Consider the following 26,251-nt stretch of genomic DNA (forward strand, 5'->3'; position numbering starts at 1 on the left):
CCTGTGGTTTTTTTTTGGCATCTTCGACCAGGAGAGCCCTGGTCAGAGGGAGGAGTCCTTTGTAGTTAGAATGTGAGTTAGTGCTGGTTGATAGGATTTATTCGATTTTTATTTTTCATCTTGTGGAGGTGAATCAAAGTGATGTGGGCAGGGTGAAAGGATCTGTTCAGAGTGAGCAAACCCAGGAACTCCTTCCCATGGGAATGAAGTTTTTACTGACTACATCCACCCACCTGGATTTTAAGAGTTTTGTCAAGAATTACAGAGTTTGCATTAGGGCTGGATTTAACCACTATTTACGTTTTTTCCTGCTTTTCTGTGCTCTGACACAAGCACAGTAGAGAGCAACAACTAATGGGTGGGAACAGTGATTCCCATCTTTCCCTCAGGAGCTGGGATGGGCTGCAAGGTGAGGCAGCTCTGCCAACATCTCCCTGCCATCTGCTGGAAGGAATCTGAGGGCTCTCCTTCAGGCCATGGACAGCCCTTGCCCCACAGGTACTTGGGGGTCAGCATCAAATGTCTGACATTCAGAGAATCCGTCAGTTCACCAATTTTTTCAGGTAGTGAGGAAGATGTAGTTTGGATGTTGGGAAAAGTCACAGAAAGTAAAGACCCATTAATGACTGGCTTGAGAGGAGGGGAGTTTCCAGACAGTTATACCCTGTGATGCTGCTTTTGGGGTGGAAGATGGCCTAGAACAGGTCTGCAAGCCTGACCAAGCCAGCAGGGTCCTTGTTCCAGCTTGACATTTCCTCCAGGGAGTTCTGGCACCATCCAGGAGAGCACGGATTGCTCCTCATCCCTGGCCCTCTGCACCAACAAAGCGAGGGAAATAAGAGGAATGATAAACGGCAGTAAGGGAATAATAAGGGAAATAAGAAAGAAAATTAGTGAAAAGTCAAAGCTGGGTGGTTTTTCTTTGCTTCTAACGCCAAGTCTGAGCTCGTGCTTTGTGTGGAGCATAAGGAGGCACTGCAGGTGAGCCGGGTCAGCTCTGCTTGTTTTTAACAAACCGAAGGGAAATGGGCAATTCCAGCACACTGTCTGCACTCTCTGCCCAGCTAAACCAGTTGACACATTCGCAGCTCGTTAGCAGAGAGGACCTTACCTGACTTAGAGTTTCGGGCGTGCCCCGCTGTGCAGCCGAGTTTCACAACACACAGAGCCACGAACCCGGCAGGCAGGCCTGGCCACTCTGCCAGGCAAACACTGCTGCTGATTCAGGGCTCACAGAGGGGGTCCTCTGCTTTCCCGAGCCTTGGAAGAAAGAGAGCTCGCTCTCTCTAGAGGCCCGGGGGCAACTTTACATCCTCGGAGTGTTTCCTTTGGATTCCCTTTGGAGTCCTGTGCCTGGCAGTGGCTGGCACCAGCAGCAGGGGCACGGGAAATGATCCCCTGGATTTGGAAAGCGAGTCTCGGAGCTGTCTGGGGTGTGTTGGAGGGCTGAGGGTGTTGGTTGCACAGTCACATCCTTTGCCTGCTCTCATGGCCATGTCATCCCCTGGATGCAGCAGATAACTATGGCCCTTGGCTCTGCCCAGCCTTTCGTGATCTCAGGACGGCAAAGCAACTTCTGCCCCATGTTTTGTGAGCAGGACTCACTCCCGAGCTCTTGAGAAGCATTCGAGATCAAAGGAGAATTTCCCGTCCAAATGACACGGTAATCCCTGAACAGCTTTCGGAAGGGAAGCACCACCCCTGCTCTGCCAAGCAGCCTGTTGAGGGCAACTCACTGCACTTTTACAGCTCCCATTCTCCACAGCCAGTAATTATTCCCCTTGCACTGCAGATGGAGAGGCTGAATCAGCCCGAGATGACTGGCCCGGGGCCCCGGAGCAGGAATTGCTGCCCCTGTGCCCATCACCAGAGCCCAGCGCTCCCCGGCGCTCTCGGGGGCTGCCGGTTCACCTGGAAACCACCAGCGCTGCTGGGTGACGTTCTCCCCTCCTCCCACTGAATCAGCCTTTTATTTACTCTTTGGAATGCAAAGTAACAGGACACCCTGTGAGTTTTATCTCTCTCCCAATCTTTTGTAACGCCGGGGAAGTTGCCGGACCGGATTGAGCGATTGAGATGGGGCGGTTTCGGGGTTGTGTGGCAGGAATCTGGGTGGGAGGGCACTGCCGGTGAAATTTGAATTGGGAGTCACAGCGAGAGCAGGACCCCTGAGCCACACCGCGGAAGGAAAAAGCTTGTGGCACCGACTGAACCTGCTGTGGATGGATGGTGGTCCTTCGCTAGAATTCCTGGGAACTGCCTCCACCAGCAGCTTTTTCCCCGCAGGCAGCCGGCCTTCATTTCTTATGTAAGCAGCTACGCTCTTCCCTTCTTTCACGTGGATGGCATTCCCAGGGCTGGGAGCCGATGCGGAAGGATCCTGCCTGTCCAGCGAGAGTTTGCTGCTCCTGCAGCGGATCCCTGTGTCCCCTGGGATTCTCCTGGGATTGGAGCTCAGAGCGCTTTAGCTCTCGCAACTCGCACGCGGTTCTGACCAAGCCGGACTTGGTTCTCAGATTTCAGGGCTCTCCTTCCTCCCCAAACTCAGCGTGTTAAAACCCCGGCTCTGCCCTCGGGATGCTGCTGTGGCCAAACTGAGACAACGTGACGAGGGGGAAGCGACGGCTTTTCTTGGATAAACTGGTCCCAGTGGGAACGAACAGAGACTTTGTCGCTGACTGCTGCCATCGCATGTGGGTAAGTGCCTTGAACTTTATGCTTTTTGTTCCATTTTCAAAGTGCCTTGGCTGGGCTCAGCATCCTTCGGTCACACTGGAGGACACAGGGAAGCCTCACCACAAAAGCACGTGGCGGACAGGCTGGGAATCGTTGTTTGGTGTTTTAGGGCTGTGCAGTGCCCAGAAGGAGGGGACCTGCTGCTAAACACGGTGACTCTGCTGCAGCACAGCCTGAAGGAAATCCCTGTAAATCACAGGAGGAAATCCCTGTGTTTCCGCAGCAGAGAAACGGGAATCCCGGCATTTAGGGCTCTAAACCAGCAGCCTCCCAGCTACATAATAGTTCTATTTAGCACGTGTATTGTTTGCTGTCTTTCCACACGGCGATCGCGTCGCCTTATTCAAAGAGCAGGTTGGGCTCATGAATTAGTTTGTAAAACGTCAGTGAACGACAGAACACGCTGAGTTTTCACAGCCCTGTGGAAAGCCGGGAGTTGTGGATCTTCGCAGGAGACACCAGAGTGAATCTGCCTCTCGCCCTCATCAGCCACGTCCCGGAGCACGGGTGGAGATCAGTCCATACACTGAACGTGAGAAAAGGGGCGAATCCAAGGGCAGTGGTTCAGCCGGGACCAGCTGCTCTGTACCCAGGGGGGTATCAAGTCAGGCAGGCAGGGAGTGGCTGTAGAAACAGTGCTGGGCAGGGCTGGGCACCAGCGAGAGGGCTGGATGCTCTGACATCACCCGGCTGACTAACACAGCACCTTTTTGAAGGGGAATACCTGAAATCCAGGGATATTTCCTGCTGTGCGGTGGGTGGGATTCTGGCAGCTGCGGAGGGGGCAGGGAAGGCGGTGGGGGGTGTATTTCTACAAGAGGCCAGAAGTTACGTTGTGTTTTTCACGGCAGCGGGACCGCAGAACTCACACCACCTCTTTTGTTCCCCGAAGAAACACCCGCAAAAGGGCTGCAAAACTTAGGCTCTGCGGGAGACATTTCAGAACAAAAGTGACCCAGCAAGGGACTGAATCCCTGTGGGGGTTGATCAGCGGGCAGCTCCTGTTACACCAGAACCGGAGTTCTGGGAAATTTAAGTGTTCAAATGTGTGTGGGGGAAAAAAAAGAGAAAAAAAATCAGTTTCGGGGCTATACGCGGTTGGTGTGAAGAGCTTTGGGTCGGCAGTGGTTTGGCCAGTTTAGTCTTGGATGGGCATATCCCTTGTTGGTTTGGACTGTCACAGGAAAGATGGAAAAGGGAAGAACTTTTCCATGAAAGCTTTTGGGAACAGCAGAGTAAAACCCCCTTTCGCCGGGGGTGTCACCCCAGCAGGGATGAGACCACGGGTGTACACAAAGCTTCTCCCAAGGAGCTGTGGGTGCCAGGCCAGCCCTCCCGCTCCTGGCGGTAAAAGATGTGTTTGGTTTCATTTCCTAAAGCAGAGGGGGCCCCTCGGGTGACGCGGAGATTTCGGGCACAGCTTTTGGGGCACCAGCGGACGGCGCTCCCCGTGCAGGGGGAGCCTCGCAGGGCGTTCCCGCACCTGGCCGGGCAGGGAAGGAGGGGCCGGGCACGGTGCCCGGGCCGGAGCCAGCGCGCCATGGCGGCCTGAGCCGCGCCGAGCCGCCCTGGCCATGGAGCGGGGCCCGGACGAAGGGGCTGCCATGAGGTACAGCGCCCAGCAGCAGGTGAGGGCATGGCGGGGCCGCCGTGAGGGACAGCGGGGCTGCCGTGAGATACAGAGCCCAGTGATGGTGAGGGTATAGCGGGGCCGCCGTGAGGGACAGCGGGGCCGGTGTGAGGGACAGCGCCCAGCCTCAAGTGAGGGGCATGGCGGGGCCGCTGTGAGGGACAGCGGGGCTGCCGTGAGGGCACAGCCCCCAGCCGCAGGTGAGGGCACAGCGGGGCCGGGATCCCCCCGCAGCCCCTCCAGCCTTTCCCGGCCTCCCGGCCCCTTGTCACAAGAGAACCTGTTTTGTGGGACGGTGCCGGGCTCAGCGAGGCGGCGAAAGGAAAAAAAAAAAACCGGCTTCGGGAAAGTGGAACCCCCGCCCGTCTGTGGTGGTGGTGGATCTCCTCGGTGTCGGCGCTGCTGTGGCTCCCGAGGTTTTGGTTTCGGCTTAAACTGGGCTCCGGGGTTGGGACTAAAGGTGCAGGCGAGCTGTTTTGCCCAGCGTGGGGGCCGGGTTGTTTAGCAACAGATCCAACAGAACCTGTTCTGGCATTGGAAGGGCTGATTTTAACCGAGGGCTGTGGGGCTTTGCTAATTAACCGCTGCCTTATCGGCGGGTTTGGAGACCTGAGCGAGCTTAAACCACACAGTCTTGGCTTTTTTGTGTAGGTCTTCCTGTAGGTTGCACCTCCAGAGCCTGTTGTGTGCCACAGAGCTGTTTCAACCCGGGATTTAGGTTAAAGCAGGACAGCAGCGCTTCCCAGCTCACCTGCAGGCTTTGGGTGTCTCCAAGCCCTGGTTTAGTGGTTGTTATCTGGCAGCAGCGAAGGAGCTGCCGTTCCAGCACTGATCAGAAAGCTGCCTTACAGCAAGAGATGTTTCCCTTGCCTCCAGCTCCGCTGTCCAGTGTGTGCCAGGCCGTGGGCACTGCCAGGAGTGGGAAGGAGATGCTCTCGCTGATATGGTTCAGCTGGAGCTCCTTGCTCCCAGCTGGGTCGGGGTGACACTGCTGTGTGACATGATCTTCCCTGCCCGCCTTGTTCTCCTGGCAGGGGGGAGGTTTGTGCTCTGGTGTGTCTTTGTACAGGGCTGAGGGCTTGGGCGAGCCCCTTCCCTGGTTCTGGATCAGTTCTGCATCAGTGCAAGAGGGGCTGGTCTACTTCCCTAAAGATGGTATCTGCCCTCCTGGCAGGACACAGCCTGAGGAATTTGTCCCTGTGGGCTGACTGTTGTTGGACTTGGCCCCCTATAAACATGACAGTGGAGGAGATGTGTGTTTTTGCCGTGTCTGTCTCCTCCTGCGTTGGGGAAGGAGCTGTGACAGTTCTGGGGCTGAGGAGAAGCTGCTCCTCTTCCTTGGGAAGGTGCAGAGTGTCTCTCTGGGGCAGTGGCTGGTGGGTGAGCTGCTGCTCAGGCCAGTTTGGCTGCTGTTGGTGCCAAAGGCAAACAGGGATAAGGAAGACACGATGAGAAAAGGGCTGAGGCTGATTGAGAGTTCGTCAGACCTTTGCTCAGCAAACAAAAGATCACTTTGTAAAACCCTGGAGGGAGCAGCGAGAGTGTTCTGAGGGCCTGGCTGTGGAGAAGGCACTGGAGCAAAGGTTCTCCCCTTGCCCAGGGTTGAATGTGCCTTTTCCATCCAAAGGCCGCAGAATAGGCAGGCAAATAACACCCTGTGATATCTGGGCCATGGGCTGGGGTGGAGAGGGAGCAGCCTACGGGGATGGGTTTGCCAGGCAGAGGCTGTGCCCTGTCAGAGCTGCTGGTGTTTTCCTTGCTCTTGGCTCCAAACATTGAAAACTCGAGGGCCAGATCCACCTCAGAACTGTAGGGGCTGGTGAGGAGCGTGAGTAAAATGTCAAGAGAAGTGTTCGCTCCAGGTCTGGGCTGCAGCTGCTTTAGTTCAGCTGCTGGAGGCAGTTTTGTTTTCCAGACAGTGCTGTCTGTACCAGGAAAGACATGTGAGGGATTTGAATAAGCTGTTTGCATCTGTGGCATGTTCCTTTCTGCTCTTGGGACATCAGAGTGTTGTAAGGAGGAATTTCATGGCTCATAGCTACACGGATCAGGGCTGTAATGTAGCTTTATTCCCCACTTCTTCCCAAGAATTGCTAAGATTTAAGTGTAAAGTTCTTTGCTACCACAGACACACTGAAGTGTGGTGGCTCTTTCTGAGCTGCTGACATGCAGGACCGAGCTGGATGATAACCTGGAGCCGGGCTCAAGCCAAGCCCGTGCTGTCTCTGCAAACATTAACTTGAGTTTCTTCTGTAATAAACCCAAAGGAATTTGGTTTCTCGTGTGACTCAGGGTGGTCACAAGACAATCAAATGCTGTGGAGGGTTGAGCTCAAAACTGGTGTGTGAAGTAGGTGTGACGTATCTTTCACTGTTGCACCTGCCCTCTCTGCTGGGAGGATGCACAGTCTGGAGGACTCTGGCCTTGGGTTCTGCCCCATATTCCCTGTTTATTCTGATGTCATCATTTTATAACTCCATGGCCCTTAATACAGAACAGGAGACGAAAAATAACACGTTGGCAAAGTTTCTTCAGTACTTTACTGCCTGTGGTGGGGCAGCACTGCACGAATACACCTCGGGGAAGCTTGGCTCTCATGTGCTGCCTCCGTGGATTTCTTTATCAACAGTAAGAGGAGGGGTGAAGAGATGATTCTTACCAGATCTTTTCTGCAGCAAGAATTGGTTCAGGAGTTGACTCAGGAGTGGTGTAGCTGTACTTGAGCTCTTTGGGTGAAGTGAGTTGCTGCTGTAAACACCGTGTGTGAGCAGCTTTTAGATTTGTTTCACTATTTCTTGTGGGAAATAGGCTGGTTCCCCTCAAAGGCTTTGGCTTTCAGTGTGATCCAGGAAACCTCAGGTTCTGAAAATCTTTCTTGGCTCTTTTTGCCACACAAGCTGATCTCAAAGCTGGAGTGTCCCAAGCTCTGAGTCTGTGTCCTGAGCTGCTTGATCAGTCGACAGGTTTCATTCCTCTCCTTTCTCATGTCGTATTTGTTTTAGTTTTTTTTTTTAACACCACCTGAGGCGGGTGTGGCTGGAAAGGGGGAGGTGGGAATTGCCTCTTGGACACATGGCCTAGGATCTGCAGGGTGTAATTACCCTCAAGAGCCTAACAGAGTCCGGTGACTCTGCTTCATCTCAGACCTCCCCAGGCCACCTCCAACCTGGCATTTTGTGGGTTTCTTTTCTTGGCATCAATCAATGGGTTTTTTTTGCTGTGAGACTTGCTTTGGTTGCACACCTGCCCCTGCCTTCTGTGCTCTGTGCAGCTTTGGCCCTGAGCAGTCCTGTGGCAGACCAGCCGAGTCTGGAGCTGGGAAAGGTCAAGGGAAGAAGCTGAATCTCATAGTCTGGTTCTGTACAAATGAATTATCTGGTGGTGATAAGGGACAGATGAAATCAATGTCCAGGAGCCCAGTCCTTCTGTGGGTCAGGGTCCTGTGAGCAGATGCAGACACTGAGGGAGAGATGGAGCAGCTGTTTTGGAGGAGAGGGGAGCAGTGAGGGTTTGGGTGCCCAGGACATGCCAAACAAGCCAGAAACCAGCCTCTGTTGGTGGGGGATGCTCATTCCAGATGGACCCCTGCTTTGTACACATCCCAGGAATCTTCATGTCACATGATCCGCCCTTTGCAGGATGATCTCTCTGCTTTCTGGGAAGATCTCCAGTCTAGAACTGACTGTGTGGCAGTTCCCACCATCCCTGTGTGCCTACCGAATTTCCTGCTGACAGAATTAGTCACTTCTGCATCTGGTTTGTCCAGTCTGGCAGAGCACAGTTAAAAATACACTGTGTGGCTTACAGAGGAGGAGTGGGAGGTCTGCTTTTCACAGGACTGAGTCGGGACTCTGAATGTAGGAACTGTGTGCAGGAGCCCTCTGAGAGCTCCATAAATCTGTGAGTGCTCCTTTTCCAACTTTCCTTATGAAATCAATATTCCAGGGGAAACTGAGGCATGGAAGGACTGGGGCAGTGTCTGCTGACCCTTTCACTGGATTGGCATGTGGCTTTCCTGCCACTGTGAGCAGAACCCTCCAGCCCTGCCATGGCAGTGCCATTGAGGGCTGAGTGAGGAGGAGCAGGAGGAAGTAACTGCTCCAGTGACTAAGACAGAGAGAATATCAAGGGAGGTTTTCTGTTAATAATGTTTATTGGAGCAGTTTCCTCGAGAAGGGCAAGAGAGTCAGACCTTGAGTCACGTCGGGCTGGAGACGGTTTCTGGAGGAACCATGGACAAGGTGAGAGCAGGACTTGTTCAGATCCTCTCTGGTAGAACAGGTGAGGGAAATGTGCAGCAACGATTAACTAAGGAGATTAACATTGTTTTCTTGGTTTAACTATGATCTTTGAGCCTGTCTTGCCTGTGGTTCCATCTGGTCTCCAGTCAGCTCAGAGGATGGTGACCAGGAATTTTTCCCCAAAGCAGGAGTGGTGGCAGTGAAGGGGATGTGGAGCACAGGGGTTGAGCAGGGCAGAGGCTGAGCCGCTCGCTTTGGGCTCAGACCAGTCTGGTCCTAAGGTCAAACGGGTGTTTTTCGTGCTGAGTGTGGGCAGGGAGGATTCAGCGTCTTACTCAGAGGTTGGGACACGGGGCCTCGTCTGAGACCTTCCTGCAGGGCCTGATTCAGCATTCCAGTAGTGCTTGGAGGATGCTTCAGATCCTCGGGTAGTGGGGAGAGAGTTTGCAGGAGTAGCTTTGGCTTATCCAGGCTGTGGGTGAGAGCTCCTCCAAGCAGCTTCACACCAGTGTCAGCGTTGGCTGGGGAACATAATGGCCTCAGTAAGGTTGGGATGGCAGAGGGGGAGAGCTGGAATACAAAACAGCCTAATTCCTTGGTCATGCCTCAGCCACCAGAGCAGTGCATGTGTTTTGTGTGTGTTTGTTCGTACTGGAGGCAGAGGGAACTGCTGTTTGCCTTCTAATTTAATAACACTGAGGAGTTTCTGCCTGTAAGAGTTTTTTCTCTGCAAAGACACAGCAGCCTGGCCTTGTACAGCAGCAGCTCCTGCTTGCCACTGAGCCCTGATTTTTCTGGCAGTTTGGTGAAACTCAACTTTGGGAATTCTGCAGAGGGTCCCCTCAGTGGAAGGGGTTTCTATTGGAAAATAGGGTTGTTTTCTTTGTAGTTCTTCCTCACTGCCCCCAGAAGTCTGGGGAAGTCGCTGTTGTGTGAACAGATCCATCATTTAAGCCCCTAAGGTGGTTTTCTTGCCACAGGCTCCTGCAGATGTTAATGGGGAATTAAATACTTTGCTTTCTGCTACCAGCAGCAATGTCTTGGAAGTCCTGGGAAGGTTCAGCACTGGGAGCAGCCCCAGGGTGAGAGAGGGGAGGTACTTGCAAGATTTGTGGCCAGTTTCTTCTCTTTACCTGGCTGGGAGGGGTTTATTGCATGATTGGAAGCCTGAGGGGAGCCAGATGGCTGTTTGGAAGACAATGTGTCAAACCCCAGGTAGTCTTGACTTTGTCTGAGGAGTTTCTTTAGTTAGGATGTCTGTCTGTATTTAAGCTTTATTTGGCATCTTGTCTGTTTTAAAGTTTCCTCTGGTTATGTTGTCAAGGCTTTCCTGTATGATCACAGAGGCCAGACAAAATTCAGAGCATTCCCAATGGGATTGTCCTCTGTGGCCCTGCTAGGTCTGTTTATTTTGGGGATGGAAACAGTTCTTTCAGCTCAGCTTTAGGCAGTAAATCCCACAAATGAATGAAAGTTCCTTCCCCGTGTTGCCAAATGAAAAACTCAGAGGATTTTGAGAGCAGGTGGTGTGAAAACTGGTTTGTTGCTCTGGTTGCGGTGGCCTTCTGGTGTTTTCAGAGGATTAAACTTGTAGTCCTTGACAAAAACTCAGGGTAAGGTGCCTGTAACTTCAATTTCTGTTGAGAAGGGCCCGGGGCAAATACCACGGGGAGGAGGGGCTGTGGTGGGGTGTGGAAGGTGGGAGGAGAGGACAAGGGTTGGGTGAAGAGAAGGGCAAAAGGAGTGGGGGAATGGTGCAAGTGGGAGCTGGGCTTTCCTGCCCGGTGAGGCTTAGGAAAGATGGGATGGTGAAGCACATAAGGGAAGTGCAGTGAGGTTGCTTGGGTTTGCATGAGAATGCACAGAGGGCTTTGTCAACAGCATCCCCTTAGCTGGTTGTTTGTCATAGAATCACAGGCTGGTTTGGGTTGGAAGGGACCCTAAAACTCACACAAATGAGTAGGTTTGTGTCAGCCCTGGGCTGGGAGAGGACAGGCAGTGTGTGAGCTGGGGTCATGTCTGTGGGACAGCCTTCCCCCTTGGGGCACAGGGGTGTGTGTGATTGCTTGGATTCAGGTGAGTCAGCACTTTGTGTCCCTGCTGTCATCAGAGCCCAGGGAGCTACTGGGTGCCTGTAAGGGGAAAATGGGTGGGTAGGAGGCAGAAAGGTGAGGGATCCCTATGGTTTGGGCCCTTCCTACTTGAGAGAGGCACAGAATGAAAGCAGAAGACGTGGTCAGCTCTGCCCACGAGGGTTTGCCAGCTCTGGGAGGACGGGAGGTACCAGAGTGGGTGTGGATCTGGGCCTCTGACATCAGCCTGTGGAAAGGATGCTGTGTGGCATCCTCTGGAAACACCTGGATCTGCAGCTCTTCTGACTCCACCTGGGCTGGAGATGCAGGTACATGAGCAGGGCAAGGATGGAGGGAGGGAACCAAAGGCTGGAGAAAGTGAAACCCCAGGTCAGCTGATGCCACACAGGCCTTCCTCTTCTTCACCCAGCCCAGCGTGGGGTAGGTGGAAGCAAGAGCTGTGTGCTGTGGGTGTCATTCCTCCTTCTTTTGGGATCTGCTCTTCCACATCTTGTCCTGAGAGTCTGGCAGCCTGTGGGCTGTGGGGATGACTTGTAAGTTCATCTTAATTGTTTTGGTTTATTTCTTTTCCTGGGTCTTTCTGCTGGATGGGAGGCTCCAAGCAGAAACACAGGCCCAAGAGACGTCACAGGGCACTGTGAAAATGTAAAGGGAGGAAGTGGCTTGATTTCTTCTTTTAGAGAAATGCTATTTATAGTGTGCTGTGCCCCACAAGCTGCAGTGACACACCTGCCACCAGCAAAGGGGTGAATTTTTCTCTGCCTTTTCATCTGCTGGCAGGCACATCTCAGAGGCTGCGGGCTTTGTGACCTGCCATGGTCACGGGAGGGTGTGTGGACGTGCCCCTTGAGCTCGTGACCTTGTGTTAGGCCCTGGAAGGAATTAGGTGTGTGCAGAAAAGCAAAGGGGAAGCCTTCAGGGTGCTGTGGGGTGGCTGTGGAGCTGCAACGCCGAGGTTTGCCCGTGCCCTCAGTGCTGGGGAGTTGCCGCGTTCCCTGTCCACAAACCTGCTCCAGGCTGCTCTGTGGTTCCAGACCAGGCTTTGGGAACAGCCATCCCACTGTCCTGCCTTCTTCCCTCTGCCAGGACATGAACCACCTGGATGAAGGGGTGGAGTTCCTCCCTGCCATGAACTCCAAGAAGGTGGAGAAGCGTGGTCCGAAGCGGCGCGTGGTCATCACCGTCCTGGTCGTGGTTTTCCTGCTCGTCTCCCTCGCCACTGGCCTCCTGATCTGGCACTTCAAATGTGAGTGTGACATCAGGAGGGTGGTGGTGTCGAGGGTGATACCCTGGGAACGTGTCCATCCACGTGGAAAAGCGTTGTTACCTGGTGTTGATCACAGGTGCCCTCTCTAGCTCTGGGAAGGCTCCAGGAGGTGGGAGGACACCAATTCCACCCCCCTGCCCTGATTGCTGTCACTGGGGTCCTGCTGTGCCATAATCCCAGCCCTCACTGCCCTTCCTGACCCTGAACTCTGCCCTTGCAGACAGGAACGCGCCCGTCCGGAAGGTTTTCAATGGCCACTTGCGGGTTCTGAACTGGGAGTTCCTGGATGCCTACGAGGACTCCAGGTCTCCAGAGTTCAGCATGTTGGCCCAGAAGGTGAAGAGCACGGTAAGAGGCTTCTTTGCATCCCTCCTCCTGCAAGCAGGAATTTTCCTCTTTCCCTGTGCCCACGGGGATATTTCGTGTGAGATTCTTTGGAGCTTCCTGGCTCCTCTCAGCTCTCCTCGCTCCCTGTGACACGCTGGTTGGGAGCAGGGACATGCCTTGGAGCTGGGTCTTGGCATCCTAGCTCTGTAGGAGCTGCCAGGGCACATCCCAGGGTCAGTGGATGGATCAGGGCTGCGAGCTGAGGCAGGAGGGTGTCTTCCCTCCCTGCTGAAGCTGTGGCTTTTCTTGCCTCTCCCCTCAGAGTTAGGGACTTGTGCTTCTCCCAGGAAGAGCGGGGAGAGCTGAGTCAGAGAAGGCTGTGCTGGGCATGTCTGGGCTCTTCTGGGACTCTCAGCTCTCCTTCTTCCTCTCTTTGGCTCTGCAGGTTCCTGCAGCCAGGGATGCCGGGTATGTGCTCTGATTTTCCACGGTGGGCTTGAAGCTCTGTCTTTCTGTATCCTTTCCCCCTTCCTCACCTCTAGACGTGCTGAACCCCCCTCTTTAACCCTTTCAGGTGGAGGAGATATACAGGAACCATGCAGATATTGGCCCTTACCACAAAGAGACAGTGATCACTGCCTTCAGGTGAGTGTTTGGTGCTGCCTGAGCCAGGCCTGAGAGTGGAGGAGGGCAATGCTGGGATATCCACAGACATTTACCCTCATTTCCAGGGTGCTGTGGGTGGAGACACCCCAGTAGTCACCATGAGTGACACAGGGAAGGATGGGCAGTGGAAAGCAACCCAAAAGTGTGTGTTTTGTTTTCTGCCAGATGTTCTGGGAAAATCAATGTGTGGTGAAGTGAACTGCAGTGGGTGGTAGCTGCAAGCTTTGAGAGGGACTCCCCGGGGTGGCAGGGGCCTTTACTGGGCACACTTTGCTTAACTTACCCTTGAGACTCTCCCTTCCCCATGGCTAGAATCCAAAAATGTCTCATCAAGTAGCCTGGCCCCTTCTTCTAGTGGTACTTTGAGCCTTCCCATGTCTGTTCTTGCCCTCAACCCAACAACTGCCCTTCCCACAGTGAAGGCAGCGTCATTGCCTACTACTGGTCCGAATTCCTTGTCCCCAAGTACCGGGAGCAGAGCCTGGACAGGGCCATGGCTGACAAGCAGAGCCTGGTGCAGAGGTGGAACCCCCGCCTGCGGAACCCCCTGCTGAAGGTGGAGTCGGTCATCGCGTTCCGTGAGTGTTGGCTGGGCCCCCACCCGGGACTGGGGGGATGTGTCACTGCAGAGGGGAGGTGCTGGCCACAGCCCTCCTCTGGGGGCCCTCACACAGCCCTCAGGGTGGGTGTAAGGGCCTGGGTTTCACAGCGTGGCTTTGTGGGATGTACGGACTGGGGGAGGCTGCACAGACCTGCTCTGTGTTCGCTGAGCTGAGCAGAGAGGGACAGGGATGAATCCTCTGCCTGCTGAGGAAAAGCTGGGTCCCTCAGCTCCCCAGAGCTTGGGCAGGAGCAGCCTGCCCTGGCCAGCCTGCAGGGAGAGACCCCACAAGCAAGGCCGTATCAGTGCAGGTCCTGGGGACGACCTCAGCCTTGTGCTCAGGGATTTTCCATAACCCAAAGGATGACACCAGCTCTGTTTTCTCCTGCAGCTGTGGACCCCAGCATAGTTCACTCGGCCCGAGACAGTAAGTACAGTTCTTCAGTCTCAGGGGCCTCTTCAGGGTGGTGATTTCCCTTGCAGGATGGGGGAGGGTCTGGAGAGGGGTGCTCTGCATGGAAGGCAGACCCCAGTGTGCTCCTTGGAGCTGGTGTGGGGTCAGACAGAGCATGGCACAACCGTCAGCCAGCAAGCACGTTCCCTGCAGAGGCACCTGCCCAGGGGCAGCCTGCAGGCTGAGGAGGAATTAATCTCTGCAGCAGAATCTCCTCATTTGCCTTGTGTCCTGGCTTTAAGCCCAGCTGGAGCCACTGTTCTCATTCCCAATCCAAAACACAGCACTGTAACAGCTGCTGAGCAGAAATGAAGTGTACCCTGGCTGGAACCAGGACACCTTGCTAACTGTTCCCTGCTCTCTGGGCAGACAGCTGCGTGTTCTCCCTCCACGCCAAGGAAGGGCAGGTCACCAGTTTCACCACGCCTGGCTTCCCCAACAGCCCCTACCCCAACAATGCCCTCTGCTACTGGGTACTGAGGGCAGATGCCGGCTCCAGGATCAGCCTCACCTTCAAGACCCTGGAGCTGGAGCCCTGCAGAGATGACAGTGACTACATCAAGGTCTACGACTCCCTGAGCCCCGTGGAGCCCCACGCTTTGGTCAGGTCGGTGTCCCCAGGATGTTCCTGTACAGCACTGAGAGTCCTGCTGGGACCTGAGCTGCTGTCCCTGCTCAGAGCTGACCTGTGCAGCTGTGCCTCATGGATTCTGTCCTTTGCCTCCTAGGCTTTGTGGGAATTACGCCCCATCCTACAACCTGACCTTCCTGTCCTCCCAGAACGTCATGCTCATCACACTGGTTACCAACAAGGAGGGGCGATTCCCTGGCTTTAAGGCCGAGTTCTTCCAGCTCCCAAAGATGAAAGGTGAGCAGAGCCCTTGGCTTGTTTCCCCCACCTCTCCCTGCCGGGGGCAGCTGAACAGGGAGGTGGGTGTGGCTGTGGTCAGTTTGTCAGGGATGTTTCCAGGGCTGCAGCACCTGGAAACAGGTCACATCTTGGCCTTGCCCACAGTGCTCTTGGCTGTTGTAATGATGGCCCCTGAGGAGGCCAAAATAGGTGTTATGTTGGATTAGACATGCAGATTGATGTATGAAGGAAACACCTAATTGATCCCCTGGGTTCTCTCAAGCCCTGGAGCAGAGCTGGTCTCTTCTGAGTGTACTTAACCTTGTTAGACACTGTTGCCTCTGCCTCCCTTCCTGTCTCGGGTGACAGCCAGCTGAGGCTTGGGCAAACCACATCTCTGCATCTCTAACCTGTTTTCATCTTCTGTTTGTCCTCAGCCTGTGGTGGGACCCTGAGGGGAGAGAGCGGCACCTTCACCACTCCCTATTACCCGGCACACTACCCCCCAGACACAGACTGTGTGTGGAACATTGAGGTGAGATGGGCCCTCTCTGTCCCTTCATTAGGCTGTCAAATGACTGGTCATGCAGTCCAGGGGAGCTCACAGCAGCTGCTGCCCAGAACCTCCGAGTCTGGCATGGCTGAGGGAGGTGTTTGGAGCCTGGGGGCAAAGGCTGAAGAGGCAGTGAGAGGTCTGAACTCCACAACACTTCTAGTAGCCCCCCCAAAGACTGTAGCTTCACACAAAAAGCATGAGAGTGAGGGCTTTGGGGCAGGCCAGTCACTGACTGGCTGGCTCCCTCTATGTGCCCTGTTCCATCAGAGATCCTGGGACTGGGTTGGCTCATAGTGACTTTTATGAAGGTGTTTCTTTTCCTTCTGGAAAACTCACTTCTTCCCGTTTTCAGTTATATTCTATCCTCTTCCCATGAAGCTTTTTTCCTTGCTCCAGAAAACAACATCCCCACTGGCTCTGCTCCCTTTTGCAGGTTCCCTCTGTGAAGAACGTGAAGGTGCGTTTCAACATGTTCTTTGTGCTGGAGCCCGGGATCCCCGTCAGCTCCTGCACCAAGGACTACGTGCAGATCAACAGCACGAGGTGGGTGTTGGGGGTGCTCTCTGACCCTGTGGAGGGGCTTTGTTTACTAACACAGAACCTTGTGCTTTCCTTAAACCTTTCCCACTTGTTCCCACAAGTGTGCTGGTGCTCTTTAGGATGGGAGGAGGCAGGAGGGTGCTGGGATTTGCCCCGTGGTGAGAGGGAGAACCCCAAGCTTGGGGATGAGACCCTGGGTTTGTTGTGTGCTTCAGCTGAATCCCCCCACATTTTGTCATGACACGTGGCTCGTGTGAGGGAAGGCAGAAACATCTGGGGTGGGTTTGCTTGAATGAGTAAATCTCTGTTCTCAGGGCAGTTCCGTTGTGTTCTGTGATGCATTTCCTGATGTATTGGCCATGTGCTGTTACACAGCCTGATAGAACCTGGGCCAGACAACTTTGTACCTTACAGGGACGTGATTACTCTTGTTTTGCAATGTTTTGGACAAGGAAGCTGACCCTGCCTCAGAGAGAGGCTTCTAAGTCAGCACTTGCCTCTACAGTCCTGAGTTCCTGCTGCTTGTGTACACGATCACACCTGCCCATGGTGGGATGGGGTCCTGCACAAATCCAGCATATCTGAGATCAGACACATCACTGGGGCAGGCAGGGACGTGGAAGAATCTGTTCACAGTCATTCTTAAGGTCACAAACTGGTGTTTGCAGCTGGCTGAAACCTACTGTGAGTGGCAGCAGAGTTTGGCAGTCTGTGCTGGGATCAGACCTGCTCCCTGCTCTCCTGCCCCCTCAGCTCTGTGCAGATGGGAGGTCAGGGATGGAAGGAAGTTTGCTGCGGCCCTTGACTCCCCTTTGCCCTGCAGGTACTGTGGGGAGCGCTCCCAGTTTGTGGTGGCCAGCACCACCAACAGAATCCAGGTGCGGTTCCACTCAGACCAGTCCTACACGGACACGGGCTTCTCTGCAGAGTACCTGTCCTACGACTCCAGCGACCGTGAGTTGGGACCCTGGGGCTGGGGGAGAAGCTGATTTCCCTGAGATCCAGAGCTGCTCCTCCTCCGTGCCTCCCTGGCCTTTTCCAGGGGCACAGCAGCTTTTATTTTACTGCAGACCTCCCTGTGTGCCTGCTGTGTTCTGCTGGAGGCAGGCCCAGGGAGCACTGTGTGCTCTGGGGAAGGGGTGTAGAGGGGGACACCTGGAGGGCTCACGTGTGGTTTTCCCCCTCGCAGCCTGCCCTGGCAAGTTCACCTGCAACACGGGGCGCTGCATCGACCGCAGCATGCGCTGTGACGGGTGGCTGGACTGCGTGGACGGCAGCGACGAGAGATCCTGCAGTGAGTCCATCCTTGGTTTCCCTTTGGCACGGTGTGGGAAGGGTGGTGCTGCCCTGGGGTGGCTGTTCTGGAGGTATTTGTCCTGGGCAGTGTGCCTGGGTGCTGCCTGGAACCAGCACTGCCGCCTTTCTCCACGCTGCAGTGAGAGGCACTCACTGTGGGATCTGTTTGGGATCCTTTCCCAGCCTAGGAGCTGTGAATTCCTGCTAATCCAGCCCTCTCTCCATTTGCAGTCCCACTCAGCTGGGAATGTGTTTTCTGTGTAATCCTCCTGGCTGTGGGTTTGGCTGAGCTGGGTGGTTGAAGGGACACGTTTTGTTGTCCAACCGGGCAGGCTTTGCAGAGCACATCTGGAAAAGCTGTGCGATACATGGAGTTGTTTCTCTGTGCAACAAGTTTTCCTCCTGGATTAGCAGAGCTGTCCTGTAGTTAGTGTTACTGTCCAGGGTCTGCAGTTCATTGGAGAAGATGGAATCCCCTAGACTGGGATCTGGTTCCCAGGGGAGGTGGCAGTTTTCTGAGGAGGGGTTTCTCAGGTGCTTTCCTGCTGCTTGTAGCAAGTGCTTTGCTTCAGTTGTTGTCTGAGGCTGTCCTGCAGTGATGTCAGCTTCAACCTCTGCTGCCTGAGACAGGGCAGTTCCAAATGGTTCTGTTCTCCAGAAAAAGGGAAATGCTGTGCTCTAGCCCACGTGTATATTTGTGCACGTGCATGGTCTCGAGCTGTTTGGTGGGTTCCCAGGTGTCTGCACACCCACTGGGAGAGCCACCATGGTGGATGGGTCTCTGGTGACTCCACAGTGCCTTTGCAGGTCTCTCCCCTGATTTCTAGCATTGGAAGGGACTGCCCAGGGAGGTGGTGGAGTCCCCATCCCTGGAGGTGTTTAAGACATGTGGCACTCAGTGCTCTGGTCTGGGTGACAAGGTGGGGATTGGTCACAGGCTGGACTCAATGGTCTTGTAGGTCTTTTCCAGCCCTAATGACTCTGTCATTCTCACTGCCCTTTTCCAGCCTGCACTGAACAGCAGTTCAGGTGCCAGAATGGTTGGTGCAAGCCCAAGTTCTGGGTCTGTGACAACGTGAACGACTGTGGTGACAACAGTGACGAGCTGCAGTGCAGTGAGTGACTCGCTGAGGGCTGGTGTGGTGGGGACTGGGGCTGTGGAGGTTTGTGGGATGGAGGGAAGCAAGTGCTGTGCTGGAAGTGAGTGGGCAAGAAACCCAAAATTAACAGCCAGGCGTTAATTTTAACATTAATACGTGGGGTTTGGGGAAAGAAAGGGCTGAGTGACTGGGGGTGGTGTGCACTTTGGAGAAGAAGGGATTGGAGACACAGGATGCTGGAGCTGCAGAGGCTTTACCTGGGGAAGGCAGTGGGCACAGCCATGTGTTGAGGTGCTGCAGGATCCCTGCCCTGCCCTCAGGAGCTGCTCTCTGTCCCCAGGCTGTGCAGCCGACAGCTTCAAGTGTGACAACGGGAAGTGTGTCCCCAACACGCAGAAGTGTGACGGGAAGGACGACTGTGGGGACGGGAGCGACGAGGGCAGCTGCAGCACAGGTGAGGGTGGACTGAGGGGACATTTCCCTTGAATGCAGCCTCTGGATTTCTCGGTGGTTGGGCATCCTGGAGAGTGTTTTCTCATGGGGCTGGCATGTCCTGGGGATGGGGGGAAGAGGTGACGGGCTCCTGGGCTGTGTGACCTCCCAGAACTGGGGCTGACCCCATCTCTGTCCTGCCTGCAGCAGGTCAGGCAACAGTGCCCTGCAAGGAGTACACCTACAAGTGCCGCAGCGGGCACTGCATCAGCAAACAGAACCCTGAGTGCGACGGGGAACAGGACTGCGAGGACAACTCTGACGAGGACAACTGCAGTGAGTGCCCTGGGAATGGGGGGAACACGGGATTCTAGGCTGGGCCTCTTAGAGAAACACCCCAGTGTGGCAGAGAGAGCCCTGTGTGGTGGCTTGATCTGGAAATAGCAAGATGTGTTCTGTATCAGCTTGGGGAGTGTTGTTCAGGATGGGCAATACAGGGCTTTACGTACACATTTATGTACTTAGGAAGTAAATGTTATAGCTAATTTAGCATCAGCCCCTCCCTGACATGGGTAACTTGTGTGCTGTCTGTCAGATATCCCCAAGGAACAGACGGGAGGTATGGAATGGGAACAGGAGTAACCAAGCACCCCTTTCCTTCCCCACCCCAGACTGCGGGACCCGCTCCTACGTCAGGAAGTCGCGGATCGTCGGCGGGCAGAACTCGGACGTGGGAGAGTGGCCGTGGCAGGTCAGCCTGCACGTCAAGGGCCAGGGCCACATCTGTGGGGCCTCGCTGGTCTCGGAGAGCTGGCTGGTGTCAGCAGCTCACTGCTTCCTGCCCCTGCAGGGCATCAGGTACAGGAGGGCCTGGTCCATCCCCTTTTCAGGCGTTTCAGTAGGAAAACACCGATTTTTGAGAGGTGTTTCTCGAGGAAACTGTTTAAGGTAGCGAGATGGGGCCTCACCCTGTGCCTCATGCCCTGTGCAGGTACTCAGACCCCAGCCTGTGGACGGCCTACCTGGGCCTGACCGACCAAGGCGACCTCAGCGGCCCCAAGGTGCAGACGCGGAAGATCAAGCGCATCATCTCCCACCCCTTCTTCAACGACTACACCTACGACTACGACATCGCCGTGCTGGAGCTGCAGAGCCCCGCCACCTTCTCGGCCGTCGTCCAGCCCATCTGCCTGCCCGATGCCACCCACAACTTCCCCGTGGGCAAGGACCTGTGGGTGACCGGCTGGGGAGCCACCGCCGAAGGAGGTGAGCGCTGGTGTGGCAGTTCGGGGCTGCGCTGATGTGTTTTGTGTGGCTTTCCCAGAGAAGCTGTGCCTGCCCCATCCCTGCCAGGTTGGACGGGGCGTGGAGCAACCTGGGATAGTGGAAGGAGTCCCTGCCCCTGGCAGGGGGTGGAACTGGATGAGCTTTAATCCCTTCCAGACCATTCTGTGATTCTATGATTTTTGTGTTTCTGGAGGGGAAAAAAGTGGGAGCTGCTTCAAAATGTGTATTTTGCTTATCCTCACAGGCACTGGAGCCTCCATCCTGCAGAAGGCAGAGATCAGGCTCATCAACCAGACCGTGTGTAACCAGCTCCTGACGGACCAGCTGACACCTCGTATGATGTGTGTGGGGATCCTGACTGGGGGCGTGGACGCCTGCCAGGTAGGGCAGCACCTGCAGTTAGTGCTCTTTGCTGTTTGTTTGTGAGGGAGGCAGGCCATTTGCACTTACATTTACACTTCTAACCTACAACAAATCTGTGTGAATCCTCCTGGGTTCAGACAACAGACAGATTGGAATGGGTGCCAGCAGCAAGTTGTGTCGGCACAGGACTTAGTCTCAAAAATGGCAGGATTTACACTCAAAACCCTCTGACCAGGCAGGACCATCCAGCTTTTTGCTGTTTCTTATTCTTAGTTAGCAAGACAGGGTGCTTGATTTTATAGCTGTGTTCTGGCCCCGTGACTCTTATTGCCAGGCTAAAATGTTTGTTTTAGGGAACGGCCAAAAAAATTGTGCTGACTTAGAATTGCTTTTGAGACGTGGAGTTTTTTTTTTGTGATTATTTTTTTGCTCAGTTTTGACTCTTAACACTTTGCACGAGGAGGCTGCAGGGGGTTGGTGCTCATGCTGCTGTGTGTTTGTTTGTGTGCAGGGAGACTCGGGGGGCCCCCTGGTCAGTGTGGAGCCCAGCAGTCGGATGTTCCTGGCCGGAGTGGTGAGCTGGGGGGATGGCTGTGCCCAGAGGAACAAGCCTGGAGTGTACAGCCGGCTCACCAGCCTGCGAGACTGGATCCAGCAGCACACAGGCCTCTAGGGAGGGATGGATTCCTGCCTGGACACCTCTTGGACAGTGCTGGCTGGAGACTCTTGGCACTGCCAGCTATGCACGGCCTCTACTGTGAACTTCAACCTTCCCTCTACCTCGCTGCGAGTGCCTGGGACTCCCTGTGCAGCCAGAGCTGGTGGTTTGGTTCAGTCCTTAGTCTTCCCAACTTAGAAATCCACGTTTGGAGAAGTTTTTCCCTTGGTGGGTAAGCTAGTGCAGCTCCCACGAACAACCAAAATGAACCATCATTCAAGATTATAAATAGAATAATAAACTTAAGAAGTAAAAAAAAAATAATTAAATTTTTTAAAAACTAAAAAAAGGAGACAAACACTTTTTGTTTAGAGACAGACTTTATTGGACAGGTTCAAAAACGTGCTTTCAGAATATATTCTAAGTCCTGCATTTGTTTTCAAATGGCCATCCACACCGTGGTGTTCAGTCATGGGGGGTGGGGAAGGGAGGTCTTACCATGTTTTTTGGGGTGTCCCCTTCTTGTCCTGTGCTGTGGTCTCCTCCTTCTGTCCACTGGCCAACTGAGCCTCTGGCCTGGCTGAGTCCAGGGCTGGAGGCCTGAAAGGGAAACCCATCACTCCCCCCGAGGGAAGCCATGGGAAGAGCTGCTTGCACAGAGGGAGAGCCCAGGGCCATCGGCATCACCACACTGTGCCTTAACTCCGCTCTGGGCTGAGCTCCAGGTGTCTGAAGTCATGGTGGAGAGCACAAGGGCTGCACTGAATCCTTCCTGGAGTGCCCCCTGCAAGGACAACACGGGTCAGCTGTGCCCACGCCAGCCTTACACCCATCCCACTTTTGTAAAGAAAAATGTGACTTGTGAATGTGCTGATTTCCTTCCTCTCTCCCGTGTAGCCTGTTCCTGGCCCCAGCAGAGCACACTCCAGTTGAGTTAGTCCCTTCCTCACCTGTAAATACATTGTTTTGTAAAATTCCCTGAAGTGAGATGCTCCAATAAACTGGGATATTTTCTAGTACTGTGCCTGTGTGGTTCTTCCTCATCTTCTGTGCAAACGTTCCTGAGTCAGAAACCAGCAGCACAGACCCCCAGTGCTAAGAGGGAGTGGAGCTGCTCCACGTGAAACACTTGAATTCTGCACCCCTGCTGCACAGCAGCTCCACTGTGGGGAAGAAACAGTCTGGGGAGTGCAAAAGGAGTACAGAGCCCTGGCACCTGCATCGAGGGGAAGGGCAGTGGGATGTTCCATCACCTGCTGAGCACGAGGTCCAGTGTCTGCTCACTCTCCGTTGTGCCCACACGTGGTTTGGGGATCCTGCCACATCCAGAAGGATTGCTGAGGCAAGCAAGGGTGCGGGAGATGCTTTTCCAGACAGAAGCATGAATCCTGTGCAACCAAATCTGGAAGAGAGGTGTGTTCAGGCAGGTTTTGCTTCACCAAGAGCAGTGTCACTCACCACAGCCCCATTCCAGGCTGGCACTGAGCACATGGGGGGCTCTGAGGGGCTGGCTCAGCCCTTCAGCCTTTCAGCACCACTTGAGGGGACAATTCCAAGCCTTGTGTCAGACCACCTGATGCAGAAGCAGAGAGAATAAACCCACTGGGTTTGTTCTGGTCATCACAATATTTCTACTGTGCAGAGGAAGAGCCTGTTGTCCCACGCCATCCTCAGTCCTACACCTGCAAGGAAGGGCTCAGATTTCCACAGCATTTCCCTCTGTCCAAGTACAGAGGTATAACCTGGCTATCCCCCCCTTCCACAGCAATTTGTGCTCAAGGAAAAGGGCAACAAGGAATGCTCTGAGGGAGAGGCTGGCCTGACTGCTCCCCTGCACAGATTCTGCTGCTCCCCAGCCTCACAGGAGAACAGGCAACTGCCCCTCACACATCCCAGAAAAGAGGGAAACATCCCACCAATCGGCCACCAAAGGCCCACCTTGCCCCCAGTGCAGCAGGACTGTGGGAAAGCTCAATCCCTGCTCCAATAAGAACCGGTCCTTCTCCTAAGGATTACAAATAAATAAATAAATAATGCAAGAAATACAGAAAACCCCCAGGTCCCTGAGCTCCAGTCCCACTAGATGTCCCTCTCGGCCCAGGGAAGGGCTCCTGAAGCAGCATCACCAGGAAGGAGATCCAGGGAAGTGGGAAGGAACAGGCTGCAAGTCCCAGATCCCTCTCCCCAAGTCCAGAGGGGAGGGAGCCAGGAGGAGAAAGAAAGAATGAGTGGGTAGGAAAGGGAAACAAGTGTAGGCAGGGTGGAGAGCTGAGCCAGGCAGCTCAGAGCAGCTGGCCTTGCCTGCAAGGTGCCCAAGTGAGGGCTGTGGGGGAACAGCAGCTCTGAATCAGTTTGGAAAGTCCCATCCCCCAGTTAAAGGTCCAAGAGTTCAATGGAAGCTCGCTGGAGTTTCACTCCTGCCAGCAGCAGCTCCCAGGCTCTTCCCCATCGGTCTCAGCTCTCAGAGGCCTCAGAGAAAAATCTTTCACTTGTTTCATGCTCAAAGAACCCTCGTGTCAGACCCCAAAACTGCATTTCAGGTGGATGCAGCACACTCTTGACATCACAGGGTCTCAGGAACACAAACCAGCCCCAGTTTGTGCTCAGAGCTGGTAGGGGCAAAACACCACTGAGCTGGGGATAGGAAACTCGAGAGTCCCATCAAATGATGGCAACGACCTGGGCTTTGTGTAATCCAGCAGCAGCTCAGACTTGTCCCCAGGCACACAAAATAGGAGGGGCTGGCATTTGTGTCTCACGGCACTGGTCATCTTAGAAACTGTGAGAAAAGTAAAGAGATCAGGGAGCCCAACACACACACACTGAGGGCAACCTCTCACCCTGGGAAGCCAACACAGTCAGCAGGGTCAGGAAACAGGGAGCAGAGAGGGGTTTGTGCTGCTGGGAGGTGTTGGGATACCTGGGGAGGTGGGGAGGAAGGAAAAGGTGCATCCCTTGGAAGTGAACCCAGGCAAGGCTGCCCAGAGGTCAGCTTACAGGAGAGAAGCCCTCAGGAAGGCAGGCCAGGTCTCCAGGAGGAATTTACAGCTGATGAACCAAAGGAAGGCATCCCACACATTGCCTGGAGAACCTTTCACACCCCCTGGCTGCTCCCATGGAATGAGCAGCAGAAGGATCAGGCTGGGAATCTGCCTCTGCCCCCTGAGCCCCACAGACCATCCAGCTCCACATCCCTTCTCTTTTGGATGCACCTGCACACCCACAGCAGTCTTGGGTGCTTAAAAGGTCCTTTTGGCACTGAGGAGGGATTGTCTGCCCTTCTGCCAGTCCCCACTTCTCTGCCCCCTGCCCTTCTTGGCTGGCCCCAGGCATTGATGCTGCCTGGCTCCTGCACTCACCCTTGGCCCTTCCACCAGCAGATCCTTTGTGCTCCCAAAACCAGCCCCCACTACCACCCTGAATCACATCTTCCCTCACACTCATTACACCAGGTGTTGCTCACTCCTGCAGCTGAGCATGGCACTGTTTAGACCTCACTTCCTTATCCAACACATGCACAGCCAGTGGGGCTGGAGAGCCTGAATGTTGCCTGAGAAGTGCTTAAGAGGAGGGGGGGGAACCTCTCCAGTCATTTTGGGACTTGTGTTATCTGGGAGACAAGAGCCTTTCACACAGACACCCGTGCCTGTTGACCAGTTCAGCACCAGCTCCCCCCAGTAACAGCCTGTCCCCCACCACTCAGGAGCTCTGAGGAAATCAAGTACATAAAAGCCCCATCTGCACAGTATCCAACATCCCTCCCAAACCAGCAGGCTCAGCTTCTCTCCTCCTTCCTCCAAACCATTTTAGGCCGTGCGAGTGAGAAAGCAGCAAAAGTTATCTTTGCCCTTTAAATCACCACGAGTATTTCTGCCCTCCCAGCCCCGTCTGTGCCAGCCAGGAGAATCACTTCACATGCCACTGTCTGCTGCTGATTTGTTCCCCCACACGTGTCCCCCAACTTGCTACTGGGGAGACGAGCAGGGGAAAAAAAAGGGAAAGTTAAACCCAGCACAGTTTATCCTTCAACAGCAGTGATCTCAATCCACCAGGCAGATTCTGCCTCTCAGTTACTCCAGCTCTTGTCAGGGTTGAAGGCTCACTAAATGCAGCTGCCACGTCCTGAGTGCTGCAGCATCACCAGCAGAGCCAGAGGGAAACACCTTTTCTCCCCTCCAGCCCTGGGGGGGCATCAGGGGACAAGGGACACTATTTACAGACTGCCAGAGTTCCTGGAAAGAGCCTGACCCAACACGTGCCAGCAGCTGTGTGGTGCAGCTGAGAGACACCTCAGGAGAAATCCAGGGCTGAGGGGTGCTGGGTGAGACTCTGGCCGGGTTTGGGAGCACAGACTTGGACAGAAAGGCTGCAGTAGAAGGGCTCCAGGGGAGCAGGTTCCACTTGGCACGGAGCAGACAAACAAACCACTCACCTGCTGAAGCAGAGCTTACACCTAATCCAGCACTTTCCCAGGGCTCACAGTGAGGGGCAAAAGGGGCAGCAGCTTCCATAAATCACCCCCAAGGAACATGAGACGCTTGGGCTGAGCCAGCCCTTCCCATCTCCTCACTTCTCTCCAGCTGTCAGACGGTTCAGCTCTGGCTTTCTCCTGAGAGATGGGAGTCCCTCACTGCACACCAGTGACCCCAAGATCAGGAATGTTCAGAAAATGCCCATTTTTAAATGGACAAAGCTGGTCTCAGGCCCATGTACAACCTAACAGGGGAACACAACTAACACAAATAGCACAAGGAGGTTTTCCCCTGACCTTCCTCACCCCTTCAAAAGAAAACACCAAGTTCTGAAGAGGAGCCCAGGGAAGACACTCTGGGACACGGGGGTGAACTGTGGGTGAGTTGTTTCCTTACCAGGAGTATTTTAGTGCTGCTAACAACTGCAGAGCTGGCAAACTGGGACCCTCCTCTGGAACTCTCTTCCCGGCACGTGCCAGTGATGCAAGGTCTCCCCTCAGCAGAGACCTCCAGGGATCTGCAGGAAACACCCAAGGCAGCGACAGCCACCTGGTCTGGAGCTCATGGGCACGGGTCAGGACTCTCACATCTGCACTTGCAGCTTCTCCAGGAGTACACGGAGCTTCCGAGGGGGAGCAGCACGGAGGGTTTCCTTGGAGACTGCAGTAACAGCGCGCTGCCA

General features: G+C 54.5%; 1 protein-coding gene and 1 long non-coding RNA gene across 5 annotated transcripts; one reads left to right on the forward strand and one right to left on the reverse strand.

Moving 5' to 3' along the window:
- The first annotated feature begins 4,245 nt into the window (after nt 1-4,245).
- ST14 (ST14 transmembrane serine protease matriptase) lies at nt 4,246-22,209 on the forward strand. 3 transcript variants are annotated; one of them, XM_050322906.1, is made up of 19 exons: nt 4,246-4,364; nt 11,787-11,946; nt 12,188-12,315; nt 12,869-12,939; nt 13,378-13,538; nt 13,953-13,988; nt 14,385-14,622; nt 14,744-14,883; nt 15,303-15,400; nt 15,855-15,964; nt 16,785-16,915; nt 17,151-17,255; nt 18,265-18,372; nt 18,698-18,811; nt 19,000-19,125; nt 19,461-19,647; nt 19,781-20,055; nt 20,321-20,457; nt 20,951-22,209. In XM_050322906.1, the coding sequence occupies exons 1-19, from the start codon at nt 4,311-4,313 to the stop codon at nt 21,110-21,112; spliced, it is 2,541 nt and encodes an 846-aa protein (XP_050178863.1). In that variant the 5' UTR covers nt 4,246-4,310; the 3' UTR covers nt 21,113-22,209. The 3 variants fall into 3 exon arrangements, with proteins under 3 accessions (XP_050178863.1, XP_050178862.1, XP_050178864.1); XM_050322905.1 differs by having other exon boundaries at nt 18,997-19,125; nt 20,951-22,208; XM_050322907.1 differs by lacking the exon at nt 4,246-4,364 and having other exon boundaries at nt 11,815-11,946; nt 12,192-12,315; nt 18,997-19,125.
- Nucleotides 21,807-26,251, reverse strand: LOC126644042 (uncharacterized). Of its 2 annotated transcripts, none has more exons than XR_007629840.1 (3): nt 25,966-26,251; nt 22,351-22,499; nt 21,807-21,881 (listed from the first exon to the last, which is right to left on the reverse strand). It is a non-coding gene; the product is annotated as an uncharacterized LOC126644042 (long non-coding RNA). The 2 variants fall into 2 exon arrangements; XR_007629839.1 differs by lacking the exon at nt 21,807-21,881 and adding an exon at nt 22,187-22,260.

Source organism: Myiozetetes cayanensis, unplaced genomic scaffold, assembly GCF_022539395.1.
Source record: "Myiozetetes cayanensis isolate MyiCay16 unplaced genomic scaffold, myiCay2020 scf29, whole genome shotgun sequence".
Lineage (NCBI taxonomy): Eukaryota > Metazoa > Chordata > Aves > Passeriformes > Tyrannidae > Myiozetetes > Myiozetetes cayanensis.